General features: G+C 38.7%; 1 protein-coding gene across 2 annotated transcripts in view; it reads right to left on the bottom strand.

The window, feature by feature from the left end:
• The window catches only part of Fgf14 (fibroblast growth factor 14), a 525,394-nt gene that overhangs the window by 111,966 nt on the left and 385,824 nt on the right, over nucleotides 1-27,604 (bottom strand). For both annotated transcript variants that reach the window (XM_013022983.1, XM_013022984.1), the window contains exons 2-3: nucleotides 9,330-9,440; nucleotides 2,975-3,078 (exon numbers count right to left, since the gene is read on the bottom strand). In XM_013022983.1, coding sequence (XP_012878437.1) covers nucleotides 2,975-3,078; nucleotides 9,330-9,440 — 215 coding nt within the window. The remainder of the gene's footprint in view (nucleotides 1-2,974; nucleotides 3,079-9,329; nucleotides 9,441-27,604) is intronic.

Raw genomic sequence — 27,604 nt, 5'->3', positions numbered from 1 at the left:
TTGGAAACTTAACTCAGTTCAAATATACTTAAAAGGTTTAACAATACTTACCATGACTTGAAAATATTAAATGTAATAAAGTTCAAGGATGGTAAGTACTCATTACATGCCATCAAACTTATCCCAAACAAATACTGTCTTTTGTGGTTTTCATTTCTTTAACTTGAAAATCTCCAAAGAAAACATTATATTTTCCTTCATACTTCTTAACAATTGCCCTGAAATGAAGTTTATTCCCCAGGTAGCTCTACCCTAAAGGTTTTAATTACATCATGGTGTGTTTGCAGCATCTTGCTAGAATAGTGTGAGATCATATTATGAAAAACGTCTGGCGCATAGCTACAGAACAGTAATGCAATTAACAAGGTAGGTTAATAAGTCAAACCAACACTGCTCAAATCCTGTCTTTTTCTATCTACTACTTGGGTGATTTGGAGCAGACTCAGTGTCCTCATTTAAATTGTATTTGTTTTAAATAAAGGCTGTTGGGAGGATTAAAGGAGATAATTCATGCCTGGAAGAGTGCTAGGCAAAGTAGCTAAATATTGATACATTATTATGTATATAACTACAACTATATAAGGAATTAATTGCTATAGTATGCTCTACAGGCTCCTAATAATTTATGAATAACTAGGGGAAAACATGTTTCGTTAAAATATTAGGCCAGATTTTATTACATTTAAAGAAACAGCAGTTTAACTAGGAATGTTAAGTAAAGATTTGAAATTCCTTTTGGTTTGGATCTAGGTTCTTTTACCTGGAAGATGGTTAAGGAGCAGTAGACCTCCACCCAAGAAGGCGAGATCTCTCAGGACAGGGCCTGGGTAAGCAGTTTGCCTAGGCCCACCACAGCCTGGATTCAGAGCATGGAGTCAGAGACAAGAAGAGCAAGAAACCAAGGTCTCAAACCACTACAGGGGAGGGTGGCAGTCAGGTACCGAGACAATCAATAGATGGCAAAGGGAAGGCTGAAATGTTTGCTGGTACACATTTGGAGTCAATGGGCTACCTGTAGCTTTCTCATGAGATCTGATTCCTGGATGGGGAAGCCATGTTTAAGTGCTGGAAACTGGAGTAGGTAAGGTAGTGCCTTCCTAGCTACTATTCTTATTATACTGCATTAACTGTGCCGAACATAATGCATTATTATTCTAGACTAAGACACAACACTCAAGGTGACATATCCTATCCTAAAGAAGAAAAGCACACATTTACATTCCCAAGACAAACAAATAAAAAAGCATCTCTCAGTAGCCAAGAAATATAAAACAACCAACCACCAACAGCGTATATAATAGAGCACAGAAATGTGGTAATACTACCAATAATAAAAAACAATATGATCAACAATGGTGGATGTAGTGTCTAGTCAGTTTTGGACCTTTCAAAGATTACTTAGGGGAAATAGCAAGTTTAAAAAAAAAAAAAACACAGCACAGGGGCTGGGTGCCCGTGGCTCACACCTGTAATCCTAGCCACTCAGGAGGCTGAGATCTGAGGATTGCGGTTCAAAGCCAGCCCGGGCAGGAAAGTCTGTGAGACTCTTATCTCCAATAAACCACTAGAAAACCAGAACTGGCACTGTGGCTCAAGTGGTAGAGCGCTTGCCTTGAGTTGAAGAGCAGAGACAGTGCCCAGGCCCAGATTTCAAGCCCCATGACTGACAAAAAAAAAGAAAAGAAAACAGAAAAATATCAAATCAATAAATTCGGATTGTGTCTGAAATGAGTCATCTACAAAAAAATGATCTTTATTGACACTTTTTTATCCTAAATGAGGCAGAGGAAATTCTATCTTGCTCCAACTCACAATGTGCTATATATTCATCTTAGGTAGTAGCATGCTTTCCTTTTTCCCTCTTTAAGAATATTAATCCACATCTTAATATTTCTTTCATTTTTAAAAAAAACTTTTAGCTTCTACATAAGTGAGATCACATATTTATTTCATGTGAAATCTAAAAATGTAATTATATTGAGCAGGAGATTAAATAGGTGGCTACTAGAAGTTGAGAAATGGGAGAGACAGGGAGAGAGAGAGAGATGGTGAAGATTAACATGTAGAAAATAACCAGGCTAAGTGATATGTGCCCGTAATCCCAGTTATTTGGGAGAGAGACATAAGAAGACTGTGAATTTAAGGTCATTCAGGGCAAAGTTAATTTAATAAAAATAAAAAAGAAATAAAAAGAGAAACATCAGTGAACCCAGCTCAAGTGGTAAAATGCTTGTGTAGAAAGCATGAAGTCTGGGGTTTGATCCCCACTTCCAGCAGGGTGTAACATTTCCGTCAGCGGGGAGAAACAAGTTTTAGCAAACTATCATCCTGCATGGTGGCCATAATTAATAGTTAACAATAATGCATATCTCAAAATCGATTAACAAATAGATTTTAATACCGCCCTACACAAAGATAATGATGGAAGTGCAAATCAGTTTGACTAAAACTTTCTACAATTCCTGTATCAATCAGAGCACCATATGATGACCCACAAATGTTTGCAAACATTATGTAAATTCAAAATAAGTTAATAAAATGGAGAAATACTGGATAGTAATTTTTCTAAAATACTTTTAAGACATTCTCTACGGTATTTCTAAGTAGATAGTTAAGAAGAAAACTAACATCAGCTCTTCAAAATTGATCATTTTCTCTGAACTGAATATGACACACACACATAGTAACAGACAGTAATATATCTCTCTAAATATGACAAACACGTAGCCCAAGAACTACATTCCTCTTTCTGTACATATATCCATATTGCCACACATGGATGAGTAATGAATTTGCAGCTCTTACAATTTTTTTAAGAAAGACCAACTATGAGCCAGCTGAAGCAACAGAGTGTGTTGATTTGTCTTGTTGTCACTCTGAGGTTGCTATTGTTGTTTTGGCTTGGGGTATTTTTCTGTTTCGTTTTTGTTTTACAACTACTGAGCAGAGAGCCAGCAGCCGGGATGGTACTTACTGATGGGTAGAGGTAGCCTTCTCCATTCATGGCTATATACAACCCTGTCTTCACTCCCTGGATAGCGACGACACGTAGTCCCACTGGGATGAGGTTGAACAGTGCTGTAAAGACAAAGGCAGTCTGTCACCCATGGGTGCCAAGAAGCAGAGCATTGTAATACCATCTTTTTCTCTCATTTCTCTTATTTACAAAATATCATCTCTCTCTCCGAGAAGTTCCAATTAAAGGACTTCAGAATTCTCTTTAGAATGAAGAAGTTTCTGCCACAGGTAAAATTAGCACTTGAGTTTTAATGTGTACATCTGCTTAGCAGTCTTGCCTAGAGCATTCTGAAGAACAGGTGGGATAAGAACAGAACCAAGCCTACTTCTGCTTCTCAGCCTCTGACACCATTAGATTCCAAAAGAAATCAGCAGGAAGATTGTCAAGAGCAGAATCTGAGGTGCCACACATCTATTCTCCTCTTGCCTGTAGAAGGTATCATTTGCCATTGCCACATTCTGTAGGCCAGAAGTTAGAGAGGTAACTCCAAATTGAAATTTCCTTTCGAGAACCCTCTTCTTCAAGTGCCAGATAAGCCAGAAAAAGATATACATCTGTACCAGGAAATGGATACTTGTGAGAGGGGAGGGTGAAGCCAAGGGTAAATGACTAGAAGAACAAAGGGGAAAGGTGGAGAATGCAGGCAGGAATTCACTGTATCTGCCACAGAATTGAAGGGGTGGGACAAAGGGCTGCGGTAAGGATACAGTGACAACCCTCATCAAGATGCATTGTACCCATAAACTGCTTTGTTAAATGCAAAAAAAAAAACAAAAAACTCAATTCATAACCTAAAATTAAGTAAGAGAGCTAGGTGCCGGTGGCTCTTGCTTGTAATCCTAGCTACTCAGGAGTCTGAGATCTGAGGATCACAGTTCAAAGCCAGCCCGGGCAGGAAAGTCTGAGAGACTCTAATCTCCAGTTAACTATCAGAAAACAGGAAGTGGCGCTGTGGCTCAAGTGGTAGAGCACTTGCCTTGAGCCACGGAGCTCAAGGACGGGGCCAAGGGAAGGAGTGGTAGGAGGGGTGGGTTGGGAGGGGTGGGTGAGAATGTTAAGAGAATAAATTGGTCAAGATGCACTGTATTCATGAACTGCTTCAGTGAATGACAACTCCTTTGTGCAACTACTTAAAGATAATAAGAATACATTTAAAAATCAAAGAAGTACCCAACTAAATGACATACAAACTTTAGGGATAGAATTTTTCTTTACTTTTATAAAACAATGAATAAAAATTATGAGAAAAAGTGCTCAATATTTTACCTAATAGATAAGAACATATTTTCATGTTTTATTGATTACCTTGCTAATAAATCATTTTTTAATGTATTTTCACCCAGTGCAGATGGTAATGTTATATCCAGTACTTTATTTGGGGTATTGATATTGGTACTTTTAACATGAGTTTAATGCATTTCTGAGCCAGTGTTACCTGCATACTGTTTGCGGAGTCTTCTAGCACCATTCCTAATCAAAACTACTTCATGTTTTCTTTTGATTTTTGTTATAGATTCATTGATAGATTCATTATCTGTCCCTACTCTATTGGTTTTTCTTTTTTAATGTCATATCTAATACCAAGCAATACAACCAGGCTAGAACAGGCATTGTAAATACTAGATGTGGATATAACTACTTAAGTAAAATATCTTAACTTCAGGCATTGGTCTCACAAATCTCTTGAACTTTTGGGCCATTTTAACTTCCTTCTCTGGGTCTCCTCGGTGCATAATTAAAAAGTGACTTCATGAATCGTGTTTTATTTTGTTCTCAGGGACATGTTTTCTTTTAATAGGGTGAAGAAAGTTATACCCTCTCTTCCAGTAATTATATGTTACTGTTCCCAAGGCCCTACGATGTCTGTGCCTCTCAAATAATGGAGGGAATACAGCATGCCATGGCATGCTGAATGCAAGAATGCTTGTAATTGTCATTTTTGTTGTTGTTGTTGTTTGTTTTGTTTTTGTTTTTTTGTCAGCCATGGGGCTTGAACTCTGGGCTTGGGTGCTGTCCCTGTGCTCTTCAGATCAAGGCAAGCGCTCTACCGCTTGAGCCACAGGGCCACTTCCGGTTTTCTAGTGGTTTATTGGAGATAAGAGTCTCAAGGACTTTCTTGCCAGGGCTGGCTTTGAATCGTGATTCTCAGATCTCAGCCTCCTGAATAGCTAGGATTACAGGCGTGAGCCACCGGCACCTGGCTTCATTTTGTTAAAATTAGTTTTCATTTTGCAAACTATTGTTGGGCTGTCTTCTCCTGGGGTCTGAGGAGTTATGGTAACCTCATTACTATTTTTTATTTTAAATGTGAGGACCGGGATGCACCTTGCCGTTGTAGCCCAGTACTGCTTCTTTATGCTCACTTTTATTGTAATGCCTGAAATACCCCCATCTCCCTTATGTCTTGAAAGGATACCATAGAATGAAGCCTATTCTGTGCAAAATTTTAATGTAAAAATGTCATCATTTGCCTGTCAATGTACCCTATCTACACGAACCTAACCTAATAATTCTAACCTAATTATTTGCACCTTTCTATACTGCTGTATTTTCAGGTGCCTTATACTTCATATAAGCTGAATGGGACAATTGCAGATGGTGATTCTACCTCCTGAAACAGTGTAGTACAGGAAATAGATAAATTCTAGAGGAATTCTAGAATGAACATTAAAAATGCCCATATTTAGAAGTTAGTCTAAAATTCTAGAAGGTAGTCCATGTTTATAGACATTTAACCAGTATGAAAAAATGATAGTATTTTTCCAGAATTTGGTTAGAAATTTAGATTACAAAATACGTTATTATAATCCCCAGAATGTTGATAGAAGGAAGGTCCATCGAACCACTGTGATGTGGAAGACCCTCAGAGCTGATCGTGCTAGACTTGTGTGCTAGTGACAGATGTGCTCATTGAGCTACCGTATTTTTCTGCTGTCTTCAAAATCTAGGTAGTTATAAAGCAATGTCACAAAGCCCAGGGGAGAGAGAAGGATAAAGATATTTCTGTGGCTTTGTTTATTCTATCCTGACACATTATTAAAACTGGCTATGTTCATAAAATAAAATGGCCAGCCCCAGCATCCGACAATTAAATCATAATCCTCTGGAGCAGAATTTAGGGATAAGGAACTTTTTTATAAAGTTAATGAGATGTTCCATCTAAGTGAGAACAGCCATCCTGAAACCCTATAGTAGGGAGATGTCAATTGTTACCCCTCATGATCTATGCTGAGGCGCTGACAAGGAGGTGGGTGGGTTTAGTGCATTCATATGCAGCCTTATCCTGCTACCAATCTTAGATCATGGGATTTGAAAGTTCAGGTCTCCGGTGTTACCCTCTGGTGACTTCTAGGATGATATCTGGGTGAGTTTTAGATTATTTTTCCTTGTTTTCCCCTATTCGCATATAACTAATGTATTCAGGGAATTATTTTACAATGCCAGTTATTTATGAATTATTTTCTCACCCCTTCCTCAAATCACAAAGGCTTCTAATTAAGATGTGTGTATTAGTTGCACTTAGTTACACTTGGAAGATTTTCCCTTGAGGAGAAATATTCTATGTTTAAGTATCATGGCAGCGTGGAAATGTCAGCATTTCTAGTACACACTTATTTTTCTAAAATAAAAAAGCACAAAAAATAAACCTTTTCATTGCTAATGGTTCTCCTAAGATTCCAAAGGCTATCTTAATTAGCCAGAGGAAAAGACAATCTTAAAGTTTATCCTGAAACTGATGGGTTTTGATTGAAAGGGGTGGCTGTACACAGAAGCGGAGTTCACTAATAGTTCCTGTTGCTTTTACAAATCTGCTATGATCCTGCCAATTTTCATTATATCTTATATGTCTACAATTGGAGTAGAATCCTGAAAAAAGCACTTTGATCTCACTCTTCAAAATTTTTGCAAATGTTGAGATGGTAACAAAACTAACCACTTCGGTTTAGAGTGCGTACACTACAAAAAGTAATGTGTAAGAAAAGAAGCTGTGGGCCAGACATATTCATAGGAATTCAAGACTTCCTGGTGGGACTCTGATTTGACTGTTCTCTGCTCTCAGACAGGGGCAGCTGTGCTGTGTCCTTAGGACTGTTTCTTAGCAGCAGATTTTGAAGCAGACAAACATTGAAGACGGATCCCATTTCTTCTAGTAGAGATATAGAACTGGAAGAAAATGCCACAGGCATTTAGGGAAGAGGAAGCAGAGCATCTTTTAGGACCTCAGCTTTCCAGTTTCATTTTTATATTCTTCAGCTAACCAGACCCAAATATGTGCACATGTATATAATGTCGACACCAGCAGTGAATGTCTTAGAAAATACCATGGTGTTTATTCAGTTCTAAAAGGGATAGGCTGTTAACAGACAATGTCTTCATGATAATTCTCAATGTGACATTGATTCTCCACATGGAGGGCGTACAATTTGTCTAGCATGAACCCTTACGATCTGCCCTCAAAAGATGAAAGAAAAGTGTCAAAGAAAATTCATAAAATCATTGTTTGAAGAAAATTAGTTTTCTAAGCAGTCCCATGGTGTAGCATTTTCCTTTAGCTGTGGATGATTTTCTACTTTTTAAAACAGAAGAAAAGGTTATCACAGTAGGGGTGAGATGGTAAAGCTTTTTGATCATCAAAGCTCAAGCAATAAGAAGTTATGGAAATCTAGTTCTCATGTTCAATTAGACTTTGGACAAAGGTAATCAGAGAATACTTAAGACATCAGACTCCATGTATTTCTGAGTTCCATGCCTCCTAACAACTGAAAGAAATAATTAAACAAAAATGCTTTTTGGAAGGATTTTAAGTGGCAAAAGAAAACATATTAGTTTGAGCCATAAGGAGCTAATACCTTTTCTAGGTCACTGATGTTAAAGTACTAATCATTTTAAAATACCCACCCTAATAACAAAATCCCAATAAGTATGAACAACATTTGACATAGTTCTTAAAAATAGAAATCTCTCTCACTGTGCTTGAATTTTATCTTCTCTTTTCCTAAATATGAAGAGAAAATACAGCAGCAATAAATCACTGAGAAAATGGTAAAAGATGTATTAAAAATTAAGAGAGATATAGAAGGGACTAGAAATTGAAGAGAAAATGAAGCTAAATAAAGAAAAATATTAAAAATGAAAGAAAAATGTAATCAGTACCAAAAATCCATAGAAATGGTTAGAAAAGCATTGATATTTCACATAGAAATAGCACACATAAGTATAGTGCACGTTACATAATGAGCTAGTCTCAGAATCTGTTACTGAAAATTTCATTACTAGAATTTGAAATCCAAAGTAACTAAAATTTTATTGTACATATTCTAATTTTCTCTTCATGGACTGAGGTTCTATCTATGAAGAATAAATAATAAATGGGTAGAAAGAAAAACTAGAAATACTTCTAATAAAGCACCCTGACAATAATAGTAAATAACAGGTGTATTGTGAGAATTTACATTAAACTGGAAGGAATCATGTGTCAGTATGAACAAAAGTCTTAACTACTCAAGAGGCTGAGATCTGAGGATTGCAGAGTGAAGCCAGTCCAGGCAAGAAAGTCTGTGAGAATCTTATTTCCAATTAACTAACAAAAAGCCAGAATTGGAGCTATGGCTCAAGTGGTAGAACTAGCCCTGAGTAAAACAAAAAAGTCAAAGGACAGTGTCCTGACTTCAAGCTCCAGTACTTACACACACACACACACACACACACACACACACACAGTATTAAAAGAATATGCACACATGAATGTAAGCTAATATGTACATATTTTTAATTAAATAATTTACCTCGACTTGATTCTGTAAACTGGTTAAACACTGCATAAGTGTGTTTAGAGGTACACTGCCTACATATCCTCTCTAAAAGGGAGATATTCTCTTTGCTTATCAATTGCAAAGAATTTTAAAATTATATTTCTGTTCATTGATTCACCTATCCTTTAAATTTCCCTGGGTATTATTAAGAAGCTAATAAAATATTACATTCAAAAGCAACATCTGTTTTTATGTTGATACACTAACACCATTTTACATTTGTGATAACAAGATTAAAAGTAACTGATTTTTCTAGATAGGACAATCATGGGGAGAGAAAAATAGGTCTCTTAATGTATAATGCTCCTGAAACTTCTGCATTTACATTGCCATCATCTGGTCTTAGTAACATTTAAATGGCACTCTAGAGTGTAAAGTCTGTAGAGAGAAACCAACATAAGGAAGTCTTTGCAAATGTGCCTTTAACGGTTATTTAAAGAGCCAGGTATCTTCTCCAGACTGGGGTAACAGAGGCCAGGCCAGAGGTGATCACTTACTGGAATTCGTGCTGTCATCCTTCGTTCCATCGAGAGCTCCATCGGGGTGCATTTGCAAGTAGTAGCCTTGCCTGCAATACAACCTGGTCACTATTCCCTTGAGCTGGGGATCTGCAAAGCAAGCACAGCGATGGTAAGCCTCAACATGTGTTAGCACAGACCTTCCTTTGCTTTTCTTCTTCCGCTTCTTTTCATCTCATAAGAGGACATTTTCTAGAAGTAGCCCATAGATTTTATAACACTTACACTATTTGTCCTATATATCCTGCAAGCTGGAGTACATATGTCATAGAAGGAATAGAAAGACGCATCTGTGAGCTACAGCAAAATAGAAACTAATACCTGTGTGCTGGTATTATTTATTAAAATGGCCAAATCAAGCTGCAAACTTAACTTATATTTAAACTGTAATTCATAGAAGTATTCCCGATCACAGGTGAGGAATCTTGCCACATTGGAACACTAAGATACTCACATTAAAGGCATTTAAGCAGAATTTTCCTTTTTTCTCTTATTTAAATTGACAACCCTCAAATAAGAGAAACCTGTCTGGTTTAAAAATTCGTGTTGGCCTTTGATACACGTCCTTAGAATAAGCCCTGCTAGAAGAAGCTCCCCCTAACCTGTATGGAAATATTTGTGGTGTTTAGACGCGACACACATGGAAGTGGAGTCCCTAGTTCTGAACTGGGGAAGAAGTCAAGAGTGATTGCCTGCTCAGAAGGACTGTGTGTCTCTGGGTTCAGTCTCCAAGGCAAAACAAAGCCAGAAACCCACATAAGAACCCTGCAGAAAGATCAGGTCTAAAGCAACATACTCAACAAAGGAGACAAATTAAACAGACAAACGTACTCATTTGGATAATTGCCAAGGACAAATTACGCAGCACAGGTTCTGAATAGTATTATTACTGAGTTTACAGTAGAAGGGATAGAACGCCTTACTGCAGTCCCTGCCTCTCTTGCATTTGGGGCAGGTCCCCGGTTCTTTTGCTTGGAATTTGTTTTTCGCATAAGATCCTGAGATAACTTTTCAAAGGGGGGTAGCCTCAGACTGCAGTCCTCCTACCTCCGCCTTCTAGGTAGGTAGGATGACAGTCCTGAGTGCCACACTCGATCTCAGAATCTGATGATTGGTGATAGGTGAGAGGCAGAAGCCAGTGGAAGTTAAGATAACAAAAGGGTAAAGTCGTACATCCTACACTTCTTATTTGATGACTCATACCAAGAGTAGCCCCCATCCCCGTGAAGTGCTACCCATAGAGACAGCTGTATATTAGAAAATAATTATTTGCCTATAGCTTTTCTAAGGCCATCCCCAATAGGAGTCGGGTCTGTCATGGAGCATTCTATCCCTCACCATGGCAACTGGGTTTTCCCTACAATGGCAGAAGGAAGGCTTCATGCAAATGGATGGAAGCACCCTGTCCACACTACAGGCTGCTGCTCCACTCGAGCCCCAGCCTCATCATAATAACTGGACAGATGAAGACAAGTGGGCTCCAAGCACAAAACACGAAACAAAGGCAGAGCTGCTTCACACGAAATACCCTCGGGCTTTTGATTCCTTCTCAGCAATGAAAAAGTACAGCAATCAGTGTTCGGCTGAATGTCCAACTACACTCTAACCATCAGCCACATGGAGAGTGGGGTTTGGGACAAGATCTTCTGGAACACACAATACCCATCAGTGTAGCTCAACAAGTCCAGATTTAGACTTTTTTTTAAAGACTAGGCTTTTCAAAAAAAAATATATGGAGTGACTAGTAGAGATAGAATACCTTTATTTCCCATCCTGCAGTACTCAGATTCTATCACTCTAAAGCATGCTACAGTAAAAGGAATCCTGCTGGGCCATCGTCTGCTCATCGCCTGGGAAGACTTAACTAGCTAAGAACTTACTGTCTACTGAAGACTTTTCAGAGTCTGTTGCATCTGCTGTATGCTCTGCTCTGAACACTGGTATCATGGACATAAAGAAATGCAAGCAAACTGATGGGGGAGAAATCCTTAATTGACATGAAAACATACAAAAAAAAACCAACTTCAGAGATTGGCAGGTTTTCTATCAGACTGTCATGTTCTGGCATCACTAACTTTTAAATAATCCTACATTTGAGCTCTTCCTTATCGAGTGGAGTCTACCAGATCAAGCAAAGCAGGAAGAAGAACCCCCCCTCACTGCACCCCTACTCTGCCCCAACAAGACCTGTACACTTACAGAGAGCAATTTCCCACCATGCCTCAGTCGACAGAACTAAATCCCACTGCAAAATTCTCTTTAAATTTGGATCCCTCTAGTTTCACAACACTGGGTGTTTTTAATCTTAGGAAAGTGTAACAATGTTGTGGGCTCTTCTTCCATGTCAGACATCCTTCTCTGAAAGTTTTATGATGAATTCTTCGGCTCCTCACTACAAGTCTACTTAATGGGACTTTTAGGATGAAGAAATATAGGCAGAGTGATTAAATCATTTGACTAAAGGTGCACAACTACTAAGTACCAGCTTAGGGGGTGGATCACTCAGTTCTGGTACTGCCCATGAGACACAGGACACACATCCTCCATACACTGAAGTATTAAAGGAAAACATCACAGAACTTAAAACACAAGCCAGTCTGTCAAAGAAGCGAATCAACAAACTAACAAACAACACTTCAATGGTAGAATTTTAAAGCTCAGCGCCAGAACTGTGTCTGTACCCCACTCCCAAACACTAGGCAGTGAGGATGTGACCCCAAGCCATCACAGCGGGATTTGAAAGGATCGAAGTTTTTCCAAGGTCTTTTAAGATCCACCCCACTTCCTCACGGGTCCACTATCCTGAGCATTTTCTATGCCATGAAATCTTCACCGAAATCTCACACTCTGTACTGCAAGTTTAACACTTCCTCCAGTACCGTTTTCTCTGTATATCTGCCCCCAACCACCTCCTGGCAAAGGTGCTATCACTCCCGTGTAAATTTACCCTTTCTATGAACACCATCAGTGCCCTAAAGACAGAGCTTGTATTTGCATACTACCTAACAAACTCTCTGGTTCCTAAGGCTGCTTTTTTGCAACCTTCTTCCTTCCTCTCCCTTTCCTGTGTTTACTGCCAGTTTCTGATGACCTTTCAGAGAGGATCTTCCTGCCTGTAGTTCATCCAAAGGCATCAGATCTGGAATCATGCAGAGACTCTTCACCCCCATGCATTATATACACATCCCACAGCAGTAGGCCCCATCTTCTCTGCCGGCCTGCTCACGCTGCCCACTCAACCCATTCACGAAACTTCACTCATGTCTCAGTGGGTTGCCTACAAGTATTTCACCCTCACTTAATCTGTTCTCCTTTATCTGGCTGGAAAACACTCACCTGGCCTGCATGCCCCCTACAACCGCGCAGGTACGAACCCATTCCCACACACACATCTTTCCCTAACTCATGTTTTCCTCATTCCCAAGTCCATCACATTTCACTGTCTCAAAGATGAACTCCTCACATCTCGACTAAAGGCAGCCTCCTCCCTCTGATATTTTGTGATGTCATTCATCAAAAGTTTAACCTATTTCTTATACATGAAAAGCATGGCATTTTGAAACATGAATACATTTTAAAAGTACAGAAATCAATACAGAATGCTTCCAAGTACCTGTCACTACTATTTAACAGCACATAGGTTTTTTTCTTCATTCATGATTTAATTCCTATTTGTGCAACTGTATGATTAATATCTGTCTCACAACATGGACTGTACATTTCATGAAGAAAATGAAACTGTGTAGCATCATTTATCATTACCTCTTCAGTGTCTAAATAAATAGGAGCTGTGCAATAAATATGTGTGATTGAATGGTGACAGCGTAATTTTCATGTTGCTAGTAATAGTCAAAATGAATAACAAGTTGGGTGCCGGTGGCCCATGTCTGTGGTCATAACGACTCAGGAGTCTGAAATAGGAGGATTGTGGTTCAGAGCAAGCCTGGGCAGGAAAATCTGCGAAACTACTTCTAATTAAACATCAAAGGGTCGGGAGGGGAGCTGTCGCTTAAGAGGCTACCTTGAGCTAAAAAGCTAAGGGACAGCACCCAGACCAAAAATGGGTAGAACAGGAACATAGCCATGCAAAAAATAATATCCATTAGAAAATAAATGTAAAAGAAATATGTTAAATATAGTTAAATATAGTATTTTGTGATGATCATCAGAATATTTACTCTCTAGCATTTTATTCACTGAATATTATTTCATGAGGACAAGCTAATTTTATCATGAAAACACAGAGATTTTAACTATACTATACTAACTTTTGTTGAGTAAAAATATCCCACATATACTTATAAATAATATTGCAATCACAAGTCCAAGTAGTGGCAAATAAACACTAGTCTATAGTGTCAAGGCTTCCATTTATTAGTTTATTTTTATGTCCAGTTACGCAAATGCTCACTATGACCCTTATCACTTAGAAAACAAGCTGTGGTGGGAGGTGGCTATTTATAGTTTAAGATCGCTCCTCCAATGTTAAAACCTAGCAAAATACAACAAAACCTTTCCCCCCTGAGGCCAGAAATACACATCCAAATTGTCATAGCAGAAGCACAAAAAACGTGGAAACAAGAGAACATTCCTAGCTCTACTGAGACAGGGAAGGGGACCAGAATCTCAATGCCAGGCTACCATGTGCTATCGGTGAGCTCACCTGTGTGGTATTTCATGTCCTTAATGAGAGAAAAAAAGTGTCAGTGGGAGACGCGGGAAACCATTCAATGGCTAGCAGGGACAAAACCCCCAAGACAAGCTTAAAATGTTAAAACCATCTCAGATACAGATCTACTGTGAGAACCAGAGTTAGAGAGATCCTCACCCTAAGTGAGAATTATACCTTGAAATATAGAACAGTAGATATATTACGTTATGTGAAGCAAACATACTTTTAGACACACTCTGGTATCTTCATTAAACTAATGGGGTAAGAAGTAAGATAAGTTGAGTCTCTTTTGTCTTAATTCCATTTTATTCCCATTTGTCTTCTGCCTTCTATTTTCCATGCTATCTCATTTTATTATAACCTTTTTAGAGATACTCACATGAAATTCTGGAATAACTATGCTTTCTGATATTAATTAAAATAGAAATAATGGAAGCTAATGTACAAGCATATCTAAGCAAAAAAAATTTTCATAATATATTACCCTCAACACTCAGAACTGAAAGAAATGCAAATCAGTGCAACTGCCTTCAGGTACAGAAGAAAAATACCCAACATTTTAAATTAAAACACTCAGAAATGGGTTCAATTAAATCAATCACTGTCATATTTTTTCGTGCAATATGCAGATGTAAGAAAGGAGAATTCAGGACACACCATGAAATAATATATGCATTTTAATCACTATTTTAAGTTAGAAAATGTAAAATAAGTCTCATTTTTATACAGAAAATATGCCAAAGTATTATATTGTAGATACTGTATTGATATACACATAAATATTGATATTAATTGGACATCAATGTGCATTCTTAAATGTCACTCTTCAATTAGCTTAGAAAAATGTGCACATATTTAGCGGGATAAAAACAACTTTCTAGAATATATATTTTGTGGAAAAACATGGCAGATCTAATTAGATCTTGGCACTCCTAGAAGTAGAAAATAGTATTGTGAATAGTTTGCCCAAAGCTATAAATTGTCATATAATCCAGCCACAAAAATAAACCAAGCCCAGAACCTCTTCCAAAAAGACTGAAGAGAAAGGGTAAGGTAAGGACAGTAAGGAAAATGACAACTCAAACTAGAGACAGGAAAATTGGACCGATATTCCTTCTTACAATGGAGGGGGAAATTCAATTTCCATTGTGAACTGACCTGGCGCTACCTTGAAAACCCCAGATAGTGAGTGTACCTTGGCTCCAGCTATTTCAGAGTTAAGCACCCATCCTTCTACCCCTGGTGTGTGTTCCTTCTGACTGTGTGTGCTCCTCCTGACTGTGGCGTCCATGTTAGCCTGGCTTGTCCACTACCGCTCTGCCTAGCAGCACCTTACACCTTTAGACACAAGGGAGAGAGCCTCACAAAATAAATAGCTTTTACCCTCAAAAACAACTTGCTCTTGTTGGGAGGGGCTAAGCTGATTATTCCCTAAAGCCTGGCCCTTAGGCAGGTAAAGAGTATGCACTAGAGGAGACAGGAGGGCCTCAGAAGCAAGTTCTCTGTGACCTGCTCCTGTGTCTCTGCCTCCCACTTTTCTTCTTCCCTGGAAGTGAGTCTCTTCTCTAAAGTAGATTAGGGAAGCTAGAATAACTATCTTCTAAACAAACCATACAACCGGAAGTCACTCTCTGCACTTTGCCTGAGTGCAAGATCCTGGTCTGAACCTAGAGGAAGCAGTGCTCCACAGAGAAGCCAGGGAGAGTCCCAGCCTGGCCCTGCAGGGGTGTCTCCTGGGCTTTTGTCACTTGGTCACCTACTTTTGTTCATGGCTTGCTATGTGACTGTACAACCCATGGATCATAGGCACAAAAGTAATCAGATGCCCCTGGGTCTTTAGTCTTCATTTCTGAAGGCTGCTACCTTATATAAAATTTTGAAAATATGTGTATTCATGTGCTTTCTTGCTTGTTAAGCTGTCTTCTCTTATAGGAGTGTTAGCATGACCCCTGTGAAGTGTAAGGATAGGTGTCACACCTATCCTTTCCTAGTCACTGTTGATGAGAAAGAGAAGTGAAACTATAAAATGGCTTTAAATTTTTTTTTTGGGGGGGGGGTCGTGGGGCTTGAACTCTGGGCCTGGGACGTTGTCCCTCAGCTCTTCAGCTCAAAGTGAGTGCTCTACCACTTGAGCCACAGGGCCACTTCCAGTTTTCTGGTGGTTTATTGGAGAGAAGAGTCTCATGAACTTTCCTGTCCAGGCTGGCTTTGAATCATGATCCTAAAATCTCAGCCTCCTGAATAGCTAGGATTATAGGCATGAGCCACCAGTGCCTGACTAAATTTTTTTATTACATGGTGTATTTGCAAGTCTCTTTTCCTTGCAAATACATTAAAACCCCCTTTATATCTGCATAATCATCATACCTTACTCAAAACAGCTTATCACTGTGCTTTGCATAGGGGAGCTGTTCAATGCATATGAATTCACTTTCTGTCTATAAGAGAATTTCAATATGATCCCTAAATAGCTTTCAAAGGAAAACACATTGCTTTGCTATCTTACTTAAGAATCAGAATAAACAAGTATTATTTGGGTTGAAATGAAACACCCATAATCCTAAACTTTATAAAACAAAACAAAACTATACGTGGTTTACAAAAATACCCTTTTGGTAAAGTAATGATGAGATCGAATTACAAAATCCTAACACAACCAAGACACATTATGATCTATAGTCCCCAACATCATTAAGAATTCAACAGTAAAAAAAAAAAAAAGGTCAAAGCATTAGCTATTATTCCTTCTTGTTCATCACTTACAAAGATGTTTAGTTGCAAAATGAAATGTTTTATGCTTTGACCCTTTCAAATTGTAGTGACATCTCTTTAATTAATTATATAATTGTGAAAGGCGGTAATAAGCAATATTTCCTGTGCTTATTTAAGGGGAAAACAATGTGTTCTTTAGTGCCACCATTCTGAATTCAAGTGATTCTATTGTTGTTGTTGTTGTTGTTGCATTTCAGGAAAGCTTTCCTGGTTCTCTGTTTTTCCAGGATTCCTAGTTCCTGAGTGATTCTATTTAAACCTTACCAGAATGCCAGTGTGCACCCTGAGGCTGTCTTACTCTGCCTCCTGCGGAGAGCTGCTGCATCCCTGAGAGGCTCAGCCCTGTTCCCAGACAGCCACACACTCTTCACCCTCGGATTCCCTGCTAACCTGTCAATGGCAGCAGATCTTACAAGGCACTGAAGATTACTTCCAGGCACTTTTATTAGCACAAATATTAGGAGTGACTATGCTGCCAGCTAACTGAGAGCCTAAGTATTTCCGACAAGATTAAGCAATTACTCTGCCATTTTCCCCTGAATTTTCCAATGGTAATTGTCATGCACAGGGCATACTGGAAGGTATTTTAGTGGTGATTTAAAGGTGATTTTAAAACTCTAGCTATAGATAGTTGATGCCCCTTATGCTATTTTCAGATAAGAATCCGGATGAAGTGTTCATGTTCTTGGTAATATTTCTGCCGTAAGCACATATCACTAAGTGTTTCTGGTTAAATTAACCAGATTATTCCATGTTTCTTTTAAATCTTTTAAATCAGCTTATAAATATTTAATAAGGACCCTCTTTCAATTTCTTTATTACAAGATACCATTGGGGAAATAATTGCTGCTAAAAATCAATAAGTATATAAAAGAGATCTTATATTTGGAGAATTGTATGCTAAATTTAATACATAAGTTTAATATATTGGGCTAGATCACTACACACTATGACTTAATTCTTTCAGGAAGTAGACATAGAATTCCCTAAATTTAAAAGATTTGGGGAATGACTATTTGACTCATTCACAGAATTTTCACAGCCAGTCAGACTTAGAGCAGACCATTTCAATTTACTCTCCAGCTATTACTTTGTTTGAAATATACAAATAGTATGTCAAAAGTATGGTAATATAGAATCAAGGGCATCTATTAAAATTAAAGTGAATTCTTATTTCATAAAAATAGCATCAAAAGACTTTTGGAGAATGTTGGATTGCCATCAGGATATTGCATTAGCCATAAAATATCAGTACAAGTATAGTTGGATTTGGCTTCTTCAGCAAAGGAAGAATGATAGAAAATGTTCAAATTATAGAAATGTTCAAATCAGAAGTTGATAGAAAAAAATATGGGGGAAAAGGTGCCCTAAATGTTTTAGTACAGGGGAAGGGAAGGGATACTAGGAGAAAACCAAAAGAGGCGGTTACACTTCTCGACAAGAAATGTACTCATTACCTTATTCATGTAACTGTAACTCCTCTGTCATCTTTACAATAAAATAAAATTAAAAAAAACTGGTTTAGTACACATTTTCCTTTAGGGTCACTAAAAATATCCTTAAATGTATTTTTGTAAGGCAACTAAGCAGAACAGTAGATGTATGATGAGTGAATTCTTCAAAGCTGAGCCACATGGGTTTGACAAACTACTTCACACTGTGTACAAAACTCATCTTCTTGTCTGTTTCTTCATCTACTCAGAAACCTTTGCCCAGTGAGTACTGTCTGAGTGGATACCTAGAATTGCTACTAATAACTATCTGAAAGCTATTTCCAATGAAGGAAGGCACAAGCATCTGAGCTCTGCTCTCCTCTAAGTGTATCTCCTGGACCCCTGTTGTCCAGCTTCTCCGGAGAGATGGAATGACAGAAATTCCCTGCATCACCTCTCAAGCTACAGGGTAATGATAGCTTCTCACCTACTTAGCCATTCTTGCTCTCAAGCAGAGAGCAACCATTTAATACAGAGATTATGAGCAGGGGAAACAAATCCTAGAAATCAGTGTTAAAGTTCCATGAAGGATGATAGAGAATTTGGAAGTCTTGAATTTGAAAGTTAGTCGTGACCATGTTTATAATACATCAGAAACCCAAAGCTTTGGCATTATTCTATCAGCAGGAAGAGAAGTCTCCGCAGCATTTTTATTTAATAAGTGAACAGCTTTTCATAACAATTTCCTCAACAAATCCTGCACGGCCACATCAATCATTAAAATTACACAATATTGCAAAGGGAACAGATCTATTTGTATTGGAAAGCAGGAGGAGAACCACTTCTCACTTTCTGTCTACTAGCATTTTCAAAAAAACTATTTTGTGTGCTCGGTTAGCAAAGAATCAACTTTGTCCAAGTTATTTACTCAGAGCCAAAAAGAATTTGTAAACCAAACAGAGCACCGTTCATTGCTCTCAGCTTCAGTAAACCAATGGTGTGCTTGAGACACTAAAACAATAAGGTGCATAAACAGAAAGGTAATATCCAATGTTAATTAACATTCAGAAGAATAGTTATTATATCTCCTGAGCCATACTCTATTTTGGGCCAGCAACTACTCACCTGTTTGTTTCTGTTTGTACTAACTCAGTTAATCCTGACAGCAAACTTTCCACTGCATGCTGCATGGTTAACCTCATTATAAAAATGACAGTGACAAAACCAGGCAATGTTGCCCCTCTATCACATACACTGAGGGTAATACAAGAGAATGATGATCTGGAACTATAGCCCCAAGAGCTGCCCTCAGTCTGACCATGTCCTAATCAGCCATGCTGTAGGGGAGATGACAGAGTTCCCAAACCACATGGGCTTTGTAGAGGCACCCAGCAAGAAGCAATGACAGATTAGCAGAGAATGGCTAATGTAGTGGGTCTTAGAAAAAACCATATTAGACAATGTTTATTCCAGAGGTGGGGAAAATGACATCTTCTAACATGTGTAGAGCTATCAGGAAACGAGGGGGGAATTTTTCAGAAGACAGAATTAGGCTAAGTCAGTACAGTGACATCAAGAGTGAACATAGACAAGGACAGTGATGGTTATGTCTTTGGTCACTGCTAGATTCCAGGTGTCTCGAAGAAAGCCTGTCATGAAGCAGACATTCAAGAAATACATGCTAAATGCATGAGTAAATGAGTCACCAGAATTGGGAAATTTCCACCTCATAGCTTTACAGGGAAAGAAAGGATTGTATGATTACCTAGTAGTCAGGGAAAGAATTGGTGACTTGCATGCTCTCATTTCAAGGATGCCGTAAAAGTAATTATCTACCTAAAGATACTTAACAAAAATGTGGAGGAAGAAGCCTTTTTGGAAGTCTGTCCTTGTTTGATAAGTTTAGGAAGCCTACTTCCCACATCTCAACTTCCTCCCTACATCATCTCACCATCCTTCCACCATTCTGCCAAACCCCTGCCTTAACCCTGCCATGCATTTATACACACACTCACATGCATAACATATACATGAGCATGCATGCAGGCATACCTGACAGATATGCCAACGTATGCACACATGAGCTCTTTTCCTCCCTTTCCTAGGAGATGGTATAATGAAGAAGTTAGCAACTGAGGAAGAGTGAATGCGCAACAGCAGTGGAGCCAAAAGGAAACCGTTTCTTACAATCTGGCCCAGAAAGACAAAGAGACCTTGCTTATTAGGGCAAAAGCTTTAAAATATGGAAATCTGTAGCAGTTGCCAGTTTGAGACTGTTTTGCTGTCTCGTACAGCAAACTGTGAGATGTGGAGCTGTCGACAAGCCAGCCTCCCTTAAAAGGAAATAAGATCTACTAAACTCTGAGAGAGCATTTGCATTAGATTATGTACTCAACTTTGCTTTTTGTATCTCATTTTTAGTTTTTGTACCTCAATTGCTATTTAACATTTTTTGTTTCCTTTTAACACAGTCAGGAGGTGTGAATTCAATCCTCAGCCTCTCTGTGTGGGTATGTTCTCGGGGTGCAGGATGGGAGGGAAAAGGGAAAGTGGAGAGTTATGCCAACACAGAGCCTCCTGCTTTTCCTTCACCTTTTCCAAGGTACACGGACTGTCTTGGTTTCCTTTGAATTAATGGTTTGGATTTTGGAATCCAATCTGTATTTTTAGTTTCCTTTTTTTGTTTTTTTAAATCAGTCAAGGGACCTGAACTCTGGGCCTGGGCGCTGTCCCTCAGCTCTTCAGCTCAAACTAGCATTCTACCACTTGAGGCAAAGCGCCACTTCTGGCTTTTTCTGTTTAAGTGGTGCTGAGGAATTGAACCCAGGACTTCATGCATGCGAGGCAAGCACTCTACCGCTGAGCCATCTTTCTAGCCCTATTTTTAGTTTCTTAAATGTGGGAAACATTCCAGAAAAGGCACTGAGCAGAAAGCATACGTAGCACACTTCTTCAGAAGTGGCATGAGTAACAACTTAATTTCTTTTCTCTTATGGTATCCATCTGTTCCTCTTTTCTCTGTTCAGTGCATGAAGTTCCATCATACCCACAAGGATTTCTGAGCAATAACTGATCTACCAAAGGTCTTTGAAAGTATCAGATTCTGGAGAGCTAACGTAGCTAGGCAGTCTATAAAGCAGGCCCCAGTCTATAAGGTCTCAGCCAGAGCTCAAGGAATCTCACTGATGAAGAATGGCAGTAGCAAAATGAAAAACAATGGATGAAAACACTATATTCTGAAATACCCCTTAGCAGTATTTCATTCATACCTATTTTTCTTTTATAGTACAGTTTCAGAATTCTAACATCTTCACCCATTTTTAAATCCAAGTCCAATCTTTCTGCACTTGCATTTAAAAGAAATTAGCATTTCATTTAATTCCAGCACAAACACAAAACACAACATGTTAAAACATAAATCTACAAGGAAATTTAAGCACTTTCATGCTTCAGAGATCTACAACTTTGTTGGGGATGCTTGTCTAGAAATTTCCACTTTTCTGTGAACATGAAGCTGGATTAGAAGAAGTAAATAAATCATTGAAAAAATACTGGTCATTCATTTCTATAAAGCCACTGGTCAAAAAGGATGATCATTCTTTATAGATAACTATGAAAAGAATTAGTATAAATGTAAATGATAAAGAAAGTTCATGAAAAGCAGGTAAACAGGGTTCAACGATGGCCAGCAGGAGGAGTGTGGAATGAAGCAGCGCTTTCCTGGAAAGATGTCCTCATGAAAGGAACTACGAGGCATTATCCGAAGACACCATGATTGAAATGTTGGCATGGAGGATTTCAGGCTAATGGTGGGGGCAAGGCTGGCAGTGTCTACATGTAGCTCTGGGCATACATGAAACCAAAGGAGGAGTTCAGACATCAAACACTGGAGAGACAGCAGACACGCTTGCACTGCTGTCTGCCGATGGAAGTAAACAATTACTCTTCAGACAACAGCTGCATAAAATAAACCTTGAAGTCTGAATTTGAAACAAATGTCTCTGATTGATTCCTAGATCCAAAACTCTGAGATATTGCTGTAGGGTGTCAGCATTGTGTTTCTGTGAGTACACACATATGAGTGTATTTTGTGTTTGTATTGTAGCATGGGGAGACTGCAGGATAGTCTGGTGACTTTAGGTCAAGTTTACCCTGTGGCATCATGATGAGAGAATATATAACAAGATCACAAATAGAAAACACAAAGCTTCAAATCCCCATCAACACTTGAAATACATTTATGCAGTGAAACAAACTAGCATCTCTTGATTACCTCAGAGGCAGAGAAATTTAAACTAACTTCTCAAGATTATGTCCAGATGTATGCCAACATTTCTCAAAAGTTATGTCTACCTTCTTACCCACAATGGTGTGAAATTCTCAAAGGGAGACTGAATTGTGTCACATTAAAGCCGTAGTTTGAATTTCTAACTCCCGGTATTTCAAAACATGGCTGTATTTGCTCCTTTTAAAGAGATCATTAAGTATCAATGAGGTTGTTAAGGTGGCCCTTAAACTTATAAGGATGATGTTCTTAGAAGAAGAAATGATTAGGACACAAAAATAATCTGAAGAGACCACGTGAAGATACAAGGAGAACAAGACTGGAGAGAAGTTACAGAAGAAACCAACCATGGGAACACCTTGATTTTGGAATTTTAGCCTCCAGAACTATGAAAAGGCATTTCATTTGTGTTGTTGGGCCGCCATCCCAGCCTTTGATATTTTAAGATTTCTTTATCAAACTAATACAAAGATGGTCCATTAAGAAAACTAACCTGTCCACTGAGTTAGAAATAAAAAAGTTTTATTTTTAAAAACTATGTAGCTGAAGATGAGAAAAATTTGATCTGTAAGTTCTTCTTCCTCAAACTGCTGTTGACTTTTTTCTCATATATTAGCACACTTGAAAAAATGAATTTGATCTAAACGTTGCATTACAGCATAAGTATTGTGAAAGTATTGTGATATATAAGTTTGAAAGACTACAGACTATATCAGGACTATACAGAATTATTTTTATGCTCCCAAGTTGAATCATAAAATAATAGAAATAAATCTCAAAAGCACACTCATACATGTGTATGTAAGTTCCGTTGAAGAAAACTAGCCACTTCCACATTTGAAAATAAGTTGCAAAACACTGATGTACAAAAAATGCTAAGTTAATGTTTTGTCAGAAAAAAAAAACTGAAAGGGGGCTTTCCTTTGACCTCAGAACTTTTAATCTGTGTCATCTATTTGCATCTGTAGCCTAATCCATGTAGTATATGCAGAAACAGTGGATCTGAGAGCACAGAATAATTGTTTTCTACAATTCTCTGGTTAGTGAGGGTTGGGTTCTGAAAAGACTTCTCCTTCATGGTGCTGCTTTTCCCATGCATAGTCATTTTTTATATTTGTTATACATTTATTGTACATGCCTTAATTCAAGCTACCTCCTGTGCTTCCATACCTTAAAAAAATGGCTCTACATAAAGGGCCACCTCATTATCCCCGTGTTTATGACATGGCCTCTCCTTCTTCCTCTAAGAGTCACGTATAGAGATTGTAACAAGCCATTTTTATTGAGTTACAGGATTCAATATATGTAGACAGTAAAAATGCAAAGCAAAACAAAGAGGCAAAACAAGAGGCCCACCTCCTCTACAGTGAGAAATGCCATAGTGAAGTTTGCATATATCACTTGACTTATGCCAGAACTTGAACATAAGGTGGGAAAGGCTGGTACTCAGGCTCCAGAGCCTTGGAGAGTGTAGGGGGACAGGGTGTCCTTGAATGATGGCTTCATCTGTGTCAAAACCCACGCACCTCTGTGGGATACCAATACGGTCCATTGTAAACAGCATCAGGGAGAATAGAAAGTTCTCGAGGAATCGATGAATGCTAATGCTGACAGCTCAGGACTCTGCTGAGCCCTTTCTGTCTGCTGAGCTCTGCACTGTATGAGAAGAGCACGCGCCATCTTCTGCTCTCAGCAACTCCATGAAAATGAGATGTGTGTATGAGGTCATCTCAGGAAAGCAGGACTTTAAATATAATTGAAGCTTAAAGAAAACTTTCAAGTCTCAGGTAGGACAGCAAAAACTAGGTTGTAACCATGCCTTATTCCTATATAGCCTCAGAGAGGATGAAACAAAATGTTTCCCAGAGGACAGAATTTATACCTCTCTGTATTCATGAAAGAAAGCAGGTCAGTGAGAGCCCTGTCACCAAGAACTGCCCTTGTGATGTCATGTAGCAAAGTCCAGGTTCAGGGGTCCTGTGCATCATCTGCCTGTCCCCTCTATCAACTGCCCACCCCTGTTAAGATATTTGCAGGATTGACCATTGGTGAGATGAAACTTGGGGCCAAAAGAAAACAAAGAGCTTTAAGTAGGGGCAAAAGTAGAGCCAGTTGCTCCCTTGCCAGCATTGAGTTACGGGCCTAATCTTTCAGGAGCTTGTCCTTCAATCTGTGAGAAGACAAGGGGGAAAATATCCATAGTCAAGACAGGGCTGTTTCACCAAGCGGGGAGACCACTGAATGGCACCAGGCCCACGATGGACTGAAAATCTTGTCTGGAAGGTTAAACCATGACTATATTTTCCTCCTCTTTGGCCATTCAAATTAAAATTCTTAATCTCCTGTGAAACTGGCCACAATAGCAAGGTGAGGTGGGTAAGTATTATGCATGGGAGAGAATGACTCGTGTTTTATGTGTCTTCTGTTAGATCTCCTGTGATCAGATGCGGTGCGCTACCAGTGTGCCTACACAGCTATACAAGAAGCAATCTCAGAGTGCCCTTTGCCCTTCATAGCTCACATAGTAAAACCACGGATGAATAAATACAACTATGGCCTTCCAACGAGTACCCTGATGCCTAGAAACCATACCAGAAAGCATTCTCTCTTTAGGCCTCAGGTATTGCATATTGTCCTATAGAAAATGGTGGTGCTGGTCAGATTATTAGATGTAACTATGATCACCATTGAGCTACTGTTCCCTGTATTCTTAATGGCTCAAGAATTTTATAAATATGAATAGGCATCATCCTTTGAAAATCATACAAATAATTATTATTTTTCTAGTTGCATTAATTATTTGAGTAAAGATATATACTTAAGTAAATACAGAATCTGGCTTTTATACAGTTGGTAAATTGTAATTGCAAGCCATAGTCTGTTACAAAGATGGTGGGCATAGTAATAAGTCACTATTGAACATCATTTGTATTCTGTCAGTCACAGAGCCTTCTGAGGCAGGCTTCAGATAGAGAAGTTGAGGGAGGAAGCTCACGTGATTGCGGTGTCAGGGTTTGTTGTCAGGAGGAAGGAGGTTGTGACTAGAGAAAATAAAGGGAAAAGTCATCCTAGTAGTTACTTGAAAGTTTTATGGAATGATTGATAAGAGATCAATGGCTAAGGTTGAAGATATCAAGAATTTGAATAACAAGGAAAAAGAAACAGGAACGAACAACACAATTTTTTTTTGATGATCATCCAGTTTGCACCCTTGGCCTAAGCACTGTCCCTCAGCTCTTCAGCTCAAGGCGAGCACGCTACCTCTTGAGCCACAGCCACTTCTGGATTTCTAGTGGTTTATTGGAGACAAGAGTCTCACGGTTCCATATCTTAGCTATGGTGAATAATGTTGAGATAAACATAGTGGTGCTGGTAGCTTTAGTATGGCCTTGTTTGTGATCATTTGGGTAAATACCCAGAAGTGGGATTGCTGGGTCATAGGGGAGCTCTAACCATAGTCTTGAGGAACCTCCATACTGTTTTCCAGAGTGGTTGAGCAAGTTTACACTCCTCAGTAGATGAATGGATCAAGAAAATGTAATACACACACACACACACACACACACACACACACGCGCGCGCGCATACACACACACACACACATATGCACAATGGAATTCTATGCTTCCATCAGAAAGAATGACATTGCCCCATTTATTGGGAAATGGAAAGACTTGGAAAAAATCATATTAAGTGAAGTAAGCCAGACCCAAAGAAATATAGGTCCCAAGGTTTCTTTAATTTGCAATAAGTAGTATACATCTAGGATAATCTTATCAGATGAGCAGAAAAGATCAAAAGCTATGTACATAAGACCATGGAAGATGATGTTAAATGAGATGAACACCAAGATATGGACACAGAGGTTTTTCTTTTTTTATCGTGAAAATACTGTACAGAGGGGTTACAATTACATGGGCAAACAGAGGTTTTTCTTTGTCATTTTTTTTTGTCAGTCATGGGGCTTGAAATCTGGGCTTGGGTGCTGTCCCTCAACTCTGCAGCTCAAGGCTAATGCTGAACCACTTGAGCCACAGTGCCACTGCTGGTTTACTGGTAGTTTATTGGAGATAAGAGTTTCATGGCTTTTCCTGACCAGGCTGGCTTTGAACTGTGATCCCTAGATCTCAGCCTCCTAAGTAGCTATGATTATAGGCCTGAGCCACCAGTACTCAGCTGTCATTGTTGTTTTTAATGTACTATGTGATTTTTTTGTTTTTTGTTTTTGTATGTTCTTCCCCCTGTGGTATACCTCTGTTGTCACTGTATTTGATTTTGATACCCTGAATCTTATATATACATTTATCTAATTTGGGGTTGGGAAGGGAAATAACAAAAAGCTGAAACAAGGACACAGGATGACCCATTGCAACAATGATACTCACAAGACACTATGTTGGAAATGAACTTTACAACTTCTGGGGAGAGGGGCAGAATGGAGGAGGGAAGGGATGGTAGGAGAAAAACAAAGGAGGGGGTATCAATGTTCGACAAGAAATAGAAATATACTCATTATCTTACTCATGTAACTGTAATCCCTCTAAACAACAAATGTACAATAAAATAATTTTTTTTAAAGAAAGAGTCTTACAGTCTTTCCTACATGGGCTGGCTTTGAACTGTGATCCTCAGATCTCAGCCTCCTGAGCAGCTAGGATTACAAGCGTGAGCCACCAGGGCCCAGCTTTGAACAACCCAATTTTAAAGAGCAATAATAACATTTTAACTTATTTTTTATGTACAAGGAGAGTCTCCTGCATGGAAAGCAGGAAATACTTCTTTTTCTTTTCCTGTTATATTAAAATAAATCCTTGCTAACACAAAGAAAAATGGGGGAGGAGGGAGGGAGAGTGAGAAAGAAGGAAGGAAGGTAGGAAGAAAGGAAGGAAGGAAGGAAAGAAGGAAGGAAGGAAGGAAGGAAGGAAGGAAGGAAGGAAGGAAGGAAGGAAGGAAGGAAAATGTCTTACTTTTCCCTGAAAAAAAAGTCATATGTTACATAAAGGCATTTGATACTAAGATTTTTTTTGTTTTTAATACTAAGATTTACATGCAATCTCTCTTCATAGATTCTTTAGAAATTCTCTTAGGAGCA

The sequence above is a fragment of the Dipodomys ordii genome, unplaced genomic scaffold, assembly GCF_000151885.1.
Source record: "Dipodomys ordii isolate 6190 unplaced genomic scaffold, Dord_2.0 Scaffold65, whole genome shotgun sequence".
In the NCBI taxonomy this organism is placed as follows: domain Eukaryota; kingdom Metazoa; phylum Chordata; class Mammalia; order Rodentia; family Heteromyidae; genus Dipodomys; species Dipodomys ordii.
Note: the sequence above shows the minus strand (reverse complement) of the source record. Positions and strands in the feature narration are given on the sequence as shown.